Source organism: Chiloscyllium plagiosum, chromosome 2 (genome assembly GCF_004010195.1).
Source record: "Chiloscyllium plagiosum isolate BGI_BamShark_2017 chromosome 2, ASM401019v2, whole genome shotgun sequence".
Classification (NCBI taxonomy): domain Eukaryota; kingdom Metazoa; phylum Chordata; class Chondrichthyes; order Orectolobiformes; family Hemiscylliidae; genus Chiloscyllium; species Chiloscyllium plagiosum.
Genome location: NC_057711.1, coordinates 115670951 through 115682990, shown reverse-complemented (window position 1 = coordinate 115682990; position 12040 = coordinate 115670951). Strand labels below are relative to the sequence as shown.

General features: G+C 41.6%; 1 protein-coding gene and 1 pseudogene across 2 annotated transcripts in view; both read left to right on the top strand.

The window, feature by feature from the left end:
• smc5 (structural maintenance of chromosomes 5) overlaps positions 1-12040 on the top strand; it is a 62933-nt gene that overhangs the window by 38293 nt on the left and 12600 nt on the right. For both annotated transcript variants that reach the window (XR_006315499.1, XM_043716602.1), the window contains exons 16-21: positions 1553-1676; positions 5024-5146; positions 6180-6308; positions 7328-7423; positions 9578-9682; positions 9790-9909. Coding sequence is in view for 1 of the 2 variants with exons in the window: in XM_043716602.1 (XP_043572537.1) it covers positions 1553-1676; positions 5024-5146; positions 6180-6308; positions 7328-7423; positions 9578-9682; positions 9790-9909 (697 nt within the window). In the remaining variant the exon portion in view is untranslated. The remainder of the gene's footprint in view (positions 1-1552; positions 1677-5023; positions 5147-6179; positions 6309-7327; positions 7424-9577; positions 9683-9789; positions 9910-12040) is intronic.
• Positions 11852-11960, top strand: LOC122539666 (annotated as a pseudogene).

Sequence of the window (12040 nt, the reverse complement as noted above, 5' to 3'; positions counted from 1 at the left end):
CTGCATGAACTTTTAATTTTCTAATAACTTGTCAAATATGAACCTGAAGGAGATTAGCGATGAATGTCATTGGGATAGGAGAATGTTGGTCAGCAACTTTAATCACGGTGGGTTACAAATTGTTATTTTAGTCGTCTCTGCATAGTGCATGACTATTCTATAATTATTCCCACTTCCTACAAACCTAGAGGGGTAGCTGTGATCACCTGCATGGATCGCAGCTATGTTTGCCTCTTTGTAGGTACCATCCCCCACCTTTTCCTCCGCTACATTGATGACTATCAGCTCTACCTTGTGCTCCCATGAGGAGGTTGAATATTCATCAATTTCACCAATACCATCCACCCTGACCTCAGGTTAATGTGGATCAGCTCTGACACCTCCATCCCCTTCCTGGACCTCTCTGTCTCACTTTCCGGTGATCAACTCAACATGGGCGTCTATTTAAAATCCATCGACTCCCACAGCTACTGCATTACATCCAGGTCAACAATGCCCTCCTCAAGCACATCTCCTCCACTTCCTACACCTCCGCCCTCAAACCCCATCCCTCCAACAGCAACAAGTATAGAACCCACCCTGGTCCTTATCTCTTTCCACCTCCCCCCACCCACCCCCACGAATCACGAATCTCCGGATGCAGCACATTATCCGCTGCTATTTCCACCACTTTCAGTCAGATCCCACCAGCAAAGATATACATTTCCCTTCCCACCCTTATCTGCGATCTGCAGAGATCATTCCCTTCACAACTCCCTTCCACACCCAGGACCTTCAATTGCCATCCCTAGATGTGTAAAACCTGTGCCCACATCTCCCCTCTCACCTGCGTCCCAAGGATCTAAAGGATCATTTCAAATCCGGTGGAGAATTTCCTGCACATCCACCTACTTCATCTACTGCATCTGTTGCTCTCGGTGTGATCTCCTCTACATCGGGGAGGCAGGTCACCAACTTGCAGAGCAGTTCAGGAAACATCTCTGGGACTCGCACAGCAACCAATACCACCACCCTTGGCCAACCTCTTCAACTCCCCCAAAGATGTGCAGGTCCTGGGCCGCTTCCACTGCCATATTCACCCGCCAACTGGAGGAAGACAGCCTTATCTTCCGCCTTGGGACCTGCCATCCACACAGCACCAATATCAACTTCACCAGTTTCCCAATCTCCCCACTCCCCAACTTATCCCAGATGCAATCCTCCAACTCGGCACCGCCCTCCTAATTGTCCATCTTCCATCCCGTCTGTCTGCTCCACCCTCCCCACTGACCTATCGCAATTTACTCCCATCTCCCTCCAACTATCACCTTCCCCTCAGCCCCCTTCCCCCTCATTGCTGATGAAGGTCTTATGGCCAAAACTTAAAAATCTCCAGCTCTTCAGATGCTGCCTGGCCTGCTGTGCTTTTCCATTGCCACACTTTTTGATTATAACTACTCTGTAACAGAAAGCAAAACAGATGAGGATGGTCTTCATTCGAAGATAGGTACTGGAAATGCTTGAATGTTAAGAGAAGCTGCCGTTCTCCCCTTATTTAATAACTTGTTCTCAGTCTGAAGCAGATGGAGATGGACGCTATCAACATTGAAGAGGAAGAACAAAAAGCTAATGCTAAAATGAAGGCGATCCAAAATCAAAAGGCCAAATTAGTCTCTGAATTAACACAGCTTATTAGGGTAAGTGTTACAACAATTTATCTCATTATCTCCATAAAAAATCTGTCGACTCCATAACTCCTTGATTCAGTTGAATGAGTTCCCTTTAGCAAAATATGCTGGAATTTATTTTTTGTGTAATTTTTTTTTGTTCTGGAAATAACTGAATCACTGTCTTGACAAAAATATTTAGCTGTATAAGTAAATGCGAATCCGTATTGCTTAAATGAAAAGTATTCAAGACCCTAAAGAAATTCAGTGTATGCAGAAGCATTTTTGTATGCACATTAGCTTTGGATACACGTAGAAGTGCTGTGCCTCGATTTTAAAGTTCGCTTTATTGTTTTCTAATCATTCCATTGCCCCCCTCATCACTCCATATTTCTTTAACCACCTCTAGTCCAAAAACCTGAGATCTCTGTCCCTCTCCAATTTTAGCCTCTTGTAATTTTTGATTTTCAGCACTCCATCTTTAGTTGCCTAAACCTTTAAATTGCTCCCTAAATCTCTCCACACACTTCTGTTTGAAGGTTTTCTGATAAGATGAATGTTCCTTTACAGTTCTGTTAAATCTGAGAGCTCAAAGACAAGTAGGAGTGATGAGAGTGCATTCATGTGTTGAGGTATTGTGTGTCGATTCAAGTTGGTTGGTGGGGTTGGAATATTTGAAAAGTAAATTTATAAGACCAACCAACTGTACAGTTCAGAAAGAGACCAATTGGGAATATAAGAACTGGAGCAGGCCATTCATCCTGTTCAGCCTGACGTGGCATTCTCATGATCATGGCTGATTGGACACTGCCATGTCTTTTACTCATTCTCATAACTCCGTTCTACTTTGGTAATCAAAGATCTATCAATTATTACTCGAGCATACTCAAAAGATTGACCTTACACAGCTTTCTGTGGCAGAGAATTCCAAATGTTCACAACCTTCTGAGTAATTGGTGCTGGGTCCTCTACTTTTTGTCATTTACATAAATGATTTGGATGCGAGCATAAGAGGTACAGTTAGTAAGTCTGCAGATGACACCAAAATTGGAGGTGTAGTGGACAGCGAAGAGGGTTACCTCCGATGACAACAGGATCTTGATCAGATGGGCCAATGGGCTGAGAAATGGCAGATGGAGTTTAATTCAGATAAATGCAAGGTGCTGCATTTTGGGAAAGCAAATCTTAGCAGGACTTATACACTTAATGGTAAGGTCCTAGGGAGTGTTGCTGAACAAAGAGACCTTGGAGTGCAGGTTCATAGCTCCTTGAAAGTGGAGTCGCAGGTAGATGGGATAGTGAAGACAGCGTTTGGTATGCTTTCCTTTATTGGTCAGAATATTGAGTACAGGAGTTGGGAGGTCATGTTGCGGCTGTACAGGTCATTGGTTAGGCCACTTTTGGAATATTGCGTGCAATTCTGGTCTCCTTATATCGGAAAGATGTTGTGAAACCTGAAAGGGTTCAGAAAAGATTTACAAGGATGTTTACAAGGGTTGGAGGATCTGAGCTATAGGGAGAGGCTGAACAGGCTGGGGCTGTTTTCCCTGGAGTGTTGGAGGCTGACTGGTGACCTTATGGAGGTTTACAAAATTATGAGGGGCATGGATAGGATAAATAGACAAAGTCTTTTCCCTGGGGTTGGGGAGTCCAGAACTAGATGGCATAGGTTTAGGGTGAGAGGGGAAAGATATAAAAGCAGCCTGTGGGGCACAGAGAGTGGTATGTGTCTGGAATGAGCTGCCTGAGGAAGTGGTGGAGGCTGGTACAATTGCAATATTTAAGAGGCATTTGGATGGGTATATGAATAGGAAGGGTTTGGAGGGATATGGGCTGGGTGCTGGCAGGTGGGACTAGATTGGGTTGGGATAGCTGGTCAGCATGGACGGGTTGGACCGAAGTATCTGTTTCCATGCTGTACATCTCTATGACTCTTAAGTAAAATCCTCCTCCTCTTGGACAGAATTATCAGTAAAGACTAATATTACATTAGCCTTCCTAGTTGTTGGCTGCACCTGCATATCAGCTTTCAGTGGCTCATTGACAAGGATACCCAAATTCCATTGTACATCAGCACTTTCCAATTCATTCAGCCCTTTGAGGCTGTGCTGGCCCTTTTTAAAAGAATAATCCATTTCTCTGCAGTATCCTCATATCCCTACAGTTGTTTTCTTAAGTATTTATCCAGTTTCTTTTTGTAAGTTAATATTGACCCTGTTTCCACCGTCCTTTTTGGGCAGTGCATTCCAAACCACAAACACTTCTTTAAGAAGGAAGTTTTCCTCATTGCTTTCTTTTGGTGGTTCGTCAATCTCCTTAGATTTGTATCCCTCTGAATTTTGAGCCTTCACCTACTGGAATTAAGCTCCCTGTATGTGCTTTATCTAAACTATTAATAGTTTTAAACACCACTATCAAATCTCCTTTTATTCCCTCTGGTCTAAGGAAAACAGCCCCAGTTACTCTGGTCTATCCTCATAATCGTTGTCCCTCGACTCTGCAATCATTCGGGTGAATCTTAGCTGTACCCACCTGTTCCAAAGCCTTCACATCCTTTCTACAAGGTGGTACTCACAATTATGCACAGACCTAAAATTCAAGAGAGGATGTAATCAGCTCTCCTTGATATTCAAAGAATTTGCCATCATTGAATCCCCCATTATTAACATCCTGAAGGTCACTTGACCAGAGTTTTCACATACTACTGTGGCAACAAGGGTAGGCCCTGACTCCCCAAAGCTTGCCTGCAACCTATTAGACACAAGTCAGAAGTTTTTTTGGAGTATTTATTATTTCCTTATTATAGCTGCAAGAGCATTTGAAAAGCTTAACACCATCCAGGGCTGTAGTGATTCAAAATGGCAGCATGTCACCCTCACAGAGCCAGTCAGAAGTAGGCAATAAATGCTAGCCTTCCCAATGATGCCCACATCCCATGGATAAATAAAAAGCATTTTATAAAGGTTTAACATAACTTCCTGTGTCTTGCAATCTGTACCTCTTTATAAAGCCCTCATACATACATACATACTTTAATGCTTGGGATTTTTTTTTTGTTCTTATTTTAAAGTTTACTTCCTCCTCCTCCTAATGTCTAAGTCTCTTTACCAGCTGGATAACCAATGCTCAAATTGTCCATGCATTGTAATTTTCCAAAAGCCAGAGTTACATATCCACAGCTAACATATCACATTTGTGCTGAAATCATGTACTCTTGCTCAATTTATCGTGTGATGTTGAATTTCAAACCTGTTATCCATTGAGAATGTGTTTATTTTGCCAAGTTCTTACCTCTGCAAGATTGGTGGGAATTTTGGACTGGCCAAGAATGGAGAACTTTGATTTCCAATATTAAAGTTGCAGCGTTTACTTTCCAGACCTGCCTCACACTGAACATGGAGAAAGTTGGCTTTGTTCTTGAAAACACGTCATTGACTTATCAGAAGAACCGGATGGAAACGGAACTAAAAGAATCAGCTGTGGAACAAAAAATGAAACAGGTACCATTTTGAATTCTGTTCCATTAAGTTATAGGGAAAAAGAAAGGACCGCAGATGCTGGAGATCAGAGTCAAGAGTGCGGTGCTGGAAAAGCACAGCAGATCCTGATGACGAGCGTATGCCCGAAACGTCGATTCTCCTGTTCCTCGGATGCTGCCTGACCTGCTGTGCTTTTCCAGCACCACACTCGACCGCAAAATTACAGCATAGAAGCAAACCATTCTGCTCAACTGGTCAGTATGTGCCACTTGAGCCTCGTGTCGCCTCAATGCTTTCCGTAAATAAAAATAAGCTCAATATTGCAAGTTCATAACCAGAAATGTACTCTACTTGCTGATTGACTCCATTCCAATTCATGAATCCTCCATTCAGGCAAAAATGTCTGACAAAACACACTCGGTTTTTCAGATGTTGGCTTTCAGGGTAGTGTAAGGAAGTTAAATTCACTTATTAGGGTTTAACTCAGACCATAAGACATAGGACCAGAAATTCGGCCATTCCACCCATAGAGTCTGCCCTGCCATTCAATCATGGCTGCTCAGTTTCTCAACCCCAACTTGTTCACACTGTGTGAACAATGCATGTTATATATGTTATTGTTAATTAAAGAATAACTGATTGTAAAAATACAGTTAGTAAACCTAGTGTGTACAAAAACTTTTATGCCAGTCATTTAAACTTAATTTGAGATTCATGTGCTTCTTAGTGTATATAGCTGTAATTCAAGATTTTTGAATTTTATATTCCCTTATAGTGAAATTAAGTAGCAAAACCAGTTGCATTTTCAGGAAAAATTATATGCTGTGAATTAATGGGGAAGTTTAAAATGTGATTTATGTGTGTTAGGGTATTTGATTTAAAGGGCTCACGAGTGAATGGATCATGCAAATACTTTTGTAGTCTCTAGTGTTCTATTGGCAAATATGATCTAAAACTGAGGGAACAACAGAGAATTCCTTGACTGGATAATTGCTGCCCATGTAACTTTATAAATGGCTGCTTTACTCTCTGATGAAACCTTTCTGAATCACAGCAACAGTATGTAGAGTTGGATGAGAAAAAGCGACGACTTCTAAATATGTGTAAAGAGCGCATGAAAGCAGCCAGAGAGACCTGCGACCTGGATCCTAATGAAAGTGACATCCCTTCGGAGCTGATGACAGTAAGGAACGATGAAATGCTGAACTATAGCAAATTGTGGCTGTACCACTTATCTACCTGAAGTGTTTGTAGGCCTCAGCCTGTCATGATGTGTTATGTGATGCATGCCTGTTAATGGGAGTTCAAGAATTGCACGCTGAAATATAGATAAATATAAAGTGCAATGAATTATTTCCACTAAGTGGGATAATGGCTTAACCTCGTGCCAAACTAAATCAGGTGCAAATCTGCTGGCTTCTAGCGTATTCAGTTCACCATGTGTGAATAATTAAAGCAGTAATTATCTTTAATTATTCTGTTGATAAAGATGTAGTGATTTCTTTGATCGCAAAAGTGCGATTGCAGGGGCAAAAAAATTAGGAATAGTCATTTACTTTGAAAACTCATATAGGTGTTGCTGTAATATTGAAATTGTGGGTGATGACGACAAATTTTAAATTGCAGTTGTGCTCATACTAATGTTCTGGAAGAATATTATTCTGGGATATTGGAATCTTGCTTCAGGATAAATAAACATCAGTGCAAGTAAAGGAACTGGAATGCAACTGTGAATTGTCGATGTAGTTTTTATCTTGAAAGTAATCACTGTTGTACACATGAAATGGAAATTATTGGATCTTATTATACATAGTCACATTTATTATTGAATACAAAACAGTGAATGTGTTTTCTGAAAGAGTAGGGATGGGGTTGGACAGAGGGACTGAGTATTGGAAGATCTGTGTGGCTCCTTTGACCAGGATGGATGCAACATTGTGATTCTTCATTTCACTGTTGCTTTCCACTATAAACACAGGGTGGCTGCAGTTAATCTCTAATCCCATTGCTTTTGCTGTGAATAGTTGTAAAGGCTGTTATTGAAGAATGCTGTTTTGCAAATAAACTCATCAAACCTCATTGTAACTGACTGCTTAATGTATTATTGAACATTGGTATTTATATTTAACTTGTCATGAAGTTAGAGTGAGCCATTTCAACCTTCGGTGATCTGTAAGTGTGACTACCTTCTCTCTGTTGTAGGCATTTCAAAGTCTTCCAAATTCACTGGATGAAATAGATGCTTCGCTTAATGAAGAAAGATCAAGAGCGTCCTGTTTCACTGGCTTGAACTCTTCAGTAAGAGTGTTGATTTACTTTTTTCAGCAGAACCTGATCAGATGCTTTGAGAAGTAAATGCATTCATTTATGTTGAGAGCATTAATCCTGTATCCCTTCTGTGATTTTCCTGAATTTCAGTTGAAGTAGTAATATTGGTACTCCTGTATGTGCATCAATGGGGGAAAGATAGATTTCCATCATAATTTAAGATACAGATGTTTATGCAAAAAATAAACTACATTAATATAGCACCTTTCTATGCCTTAGAATATCATGAAATGCTTACAGACCATTAAATACTTCGCAAGTGTAGTCACTGTTGAAATGGAGAACAACACAGCAAGTAACTTGTACGAAAAAGAACAAAAGAACTACAGGTGCTGGAGATGTGAAACAAAATCACAATTTGCTGGTAAAACCGAGTTGGTCTGGCAACATTTTTGCAGAGAAAGCAAAGTTAATGTTTTGAGTCCAGTGATTCTTCGTTAGAACTGATAGCTGTGAGGAAAAAGTAGTATTTATGCTGAAGATGAGGTTGGGTGTGGGGGCAAGAGGTGAGCAGATAGGTGGAGATGAAGCCCAGAATGGGGGTGAGAGATACGAAAGGGGAAGCAAATGAGGTGATTATTGATAGTAGGCCAAGACAGAAGAGAAGCTGGATAAGTCATAATGAGACCTGAGAGTAGAAGAGAATGGGTAGGCTGTGCTAAAAGCAACCCATGTCATGTAATAATATGCCTGACCGTGTGAATGGATCCCCTATATTAAAAGTAATTCGTGTCATGGCATTTCTGGATGTCAGAGTGTGCTTTAAAAAAAGGACAGAACTGTGCTTTTAAGTTATTGAACACTGTGTTGGGTCTGAGAGGCCAGAGTCCACAAATGGGAAATTAGATGTTGTTATTTGAGCTTGTGCTGAGGCTCACTGGAACATTGCAGCAGGCCTGTGATAAAAAAGTTGGCATGGGTACACTGGTGTGATGAAGCAGAAAACTGGAAGCTTGTGGTCATGTTTATGGATGAATTTGTACACCAGGTTCCACAAACTTCAATCACATCAATAAGATTATCTGTTTCAGGTATTGGTCAAAACATTTACTTAGAAACTTGACTCCAGTCAGAAATATTTAATTCAGATAAGTGCATCATTATTACATTTAGAATATCCAAAGGGAACTATTATTGCGAGCTATATAAATTTCCTTTCACAGTAGCTGAGAATTGTGTTATGTGGTAACTTAATTAGAAACATTTGCTACGGTTGTCTGCAAATCCAAGATGAACACAGATGTCCTCAAGCTGCCATGATAGTAACATAATGAGTTATAGAGATGTACAGCACAGAAACAGACCCTTCGGTCCAACCCATCCATGCTGACCAGATATCCCAACCCAATCTAGTCCCATCTGCCAGCACCCGGCCCATATCCCTCCAAACCCTTCCTATTCATATACCCATCCAAATGCCTTTTAAATGTTGTAATTGTACCAGCCTCCTCCACTTCCTTTGGCAGCTCATTCCACACCCTACCACCCTCTCCCTGGAAAAAGTTGCCCCTTAGGTCTCTTTTATATCTTTCTCCTCTCATCCTAAACCTAGTTCTGGACACCCCTACCCCAGGGAAAATACTTTGTCTATTTATCCTATTCATGCCCCTCATGATTTTATAAATCTCTATAAGGTCCCCGGCATCCTCTGACGCTCCAGGGAAAACAACCCCAGCCTGTTCAGCCTCTCCCTAAAGCTCAGATCCTGGCAACATCCTCCCAAATCTTTTCTGACCCCTTTCAAGTTTTACAACATCTTTCCGATAGGAAGGAGACCAGAATTGCATGCAATATTCCAATAGCAGCCTAACCAATGTTCTGTACAGTCGCAATATGACCTCCCAACTCCTGTACTCAATACTCTGACCAATAAAGGAAAGCATACCAAACATTGCCTTCACTACCCTGTCTACCTGCGACTCCATTTTAAGGAGCTATGAACCTGCATTCCAAGGTCTCTTTGTTCAGCAACACTCCCTCGGATCTTACCATTAAGTGTGTAAGTCCTGCTAAGATTTGCTTTCCCAAAATGCAGCACCTCACATTTACCTGAATTAAACTCCATTTGCCACTTCATGATTCGCTATTTATTTCAATTGATATATTCAATGTAATAACTTCTAGGTTATAGATGAATACAAGAGGAGGAAACAAGAAATAGAAAATTTATCAGAAGAGCTGAGTAGAAAAAAGAATGACCTGGAAGAGTATAAACTGAACATCTCACAGGTAGTTGAAGAAACAATTTATTCAGACCTTTCATTTTTATGTTTGTTCTTAACATCAATGTGAGTCATTCATGTATTTCTTTGAATTTACTTTATCACTTCCCATAGGTGAAAGAAAAATGGCTAAATCCTTTGAAACAGCTTGTCGAACAAATTAATGAGAAGTTTAGTGAATATTTCTGCTCAATGCAGTGCGCAGGAGAAATTGATTTGCACACAGATAATGAGGTAGGATGATCTGCATCTGTATTTTGACATTGACATGCTCCCAATAATGTCCCTAATACCACTTATCAAGCAGTTCAACTCTCAGCATAACTAAGTTATCATTAAGTTGTTACCTTCTTGCAAGATGTTGGTCATTGTTGACGTGATAATTATAGAACTCCCTGGCCATTTGGGTGACCTGAGACATTTATCAAACCTTTTTATATCTGAAGAAATCACCTACCACGTTTGGCCCTAGTCATTTGTTCACTGCCATAAGATGATTCAAAACTGACAAACTAAATATGATTTCAGCATATCAGCTTGTTGTTTTTGACCAAGTCATTGAAATGCATCATACAATAGTCATTTAGCCCTGTCATTTAACCCTATTTTCCCGTGATAGAAGCATAAACTTCATCAGTTATTTCAATCCTGACACCCTATAGATTATTATGGAATATAAAGATTTTTGTGTACACAGTTATTTTTGTAATTATTCATAGGATAAAGGCATCATTGGCTGGGCCAGCATTTGTTGCTCATCCATAGTAGCTCTTGAAAACATGTTTGTCTTGAACCACTGCAGTCTATTTGGTATCGCGACTCTCACAATGCTATTCAGGACAGAGTTACAGGATTTCGACCCAGCGACACTGAGGGTACAGAAAAATATCTGGCACTGAAGGAACAGAAACATATATTTCCAAGTCAAGATGCTGAGTGTCTTTGAGAGACAATAGACAATAGGTGCAGGAGTAGGCCATTCAGCCCTTCGAGCCTGCACCACCATTCAATATGATCATGGCTGATCATCCTTAATCAGTATCCTGTTCCTGCCTTATCTCCATAACCCTTGATTCCACTATCCTTGAGAGCTCTATCCAACTCTTTCTCAATTGAATCCAGAGACTGTATTTTTAAGCTGTGTCCTCTGGTTCGGTACTCACCCATCAGCGGAAACATGTTTCCTGCCTCCAGAGTGTCCAATTCTTTAATAATCTTATATGTCTCAATCATCTCCCTCTCGGTCTTCTAAACTCAAGGGTACACAAGCCCAGTCGCTCCAGTCTTTCAGCGTAAGGTAATCCTGCCATTCCAGGAATTGACCTTGTGAACCTCCGCTGCACTCCCTCAATAGCCAGCATGTCTTTCCTCAAATTTGGAGACCAGAACTGCACACAGTACTCCAGGTGTGGTCTCACCAGGGCCCTGTACAGCTGCAGAAGGACCTCTTTGCTTCTTTACTCAATCCCTCTTGTTATGAAGGCCAGCATGCTATATGAGCCTTCTTCACTATCTGCTGTACCTGCATGCTTGCCTTCATTGACTGGTGTACAAGAACACCCAGATCTCTTTGTACTGCCCCTTTACCTAAATGGAATCAATTTAGGTAGTAATCTGCCTTCCTGTTCTTGCCACCAAAGTGGAGAACCATACATTTATCCACATTAAACTGTATCTGCCATGCATCTGACCACTCACCTAACTTGTCCAGGTCACCCTGTAATCTCCTAACATCCTCATCACATTTCACCCTGCCACCCAGCTGATGAAATTTGCGAATGTTATTGCTAATACCATCTTGTATATCCTGAAGATAGATTGTAAAAAGCTGCGGTCCCAGTACTGATCCGTGCGGTACCCCACTGGTCAGTGCCTGGCATTCCGAAATGGAGGGGTGGAGGAGTGTGGAAGGATGAGAGAATGCAGGCTGCGGCCCTATGAAGCAGGGGGAGGGCTTGCAGTTGGCCTGTGTGGGGATGTGGGAGACTACAGGAGCCTGGTGGGCAAGGGCTGGCCTGAAAGGCAGCTGGAGGGACGGAGGGAGGGAAGCACGCACGGAGGAGGAAGAGCAAAGAGAAAAGAGAAAAAAAAGCCAAAGGGGATAAAGAGAAAGAGCAAGAAAGAAAATGTGGCTGGCCAGCACGCCTTGAAGTAGGGAGAAAAGGCAAGGGCCAGCGCCTACGGCCATACTAGTCTGAAAACGCCCGATCTCGGAAGCAAAGCAGACTCAGGCCTGGTTAGTACTTGGATGGGAAACCGCCTGGGAATACCAGGTGCAGTAGGCTTTTTCCGCCAGCAGTGGCTGCTCAAGTCACCCCTCTGCACTTGTCTTGTGCCAGGCAATGGAGCGGCAGGTTATTTCTGC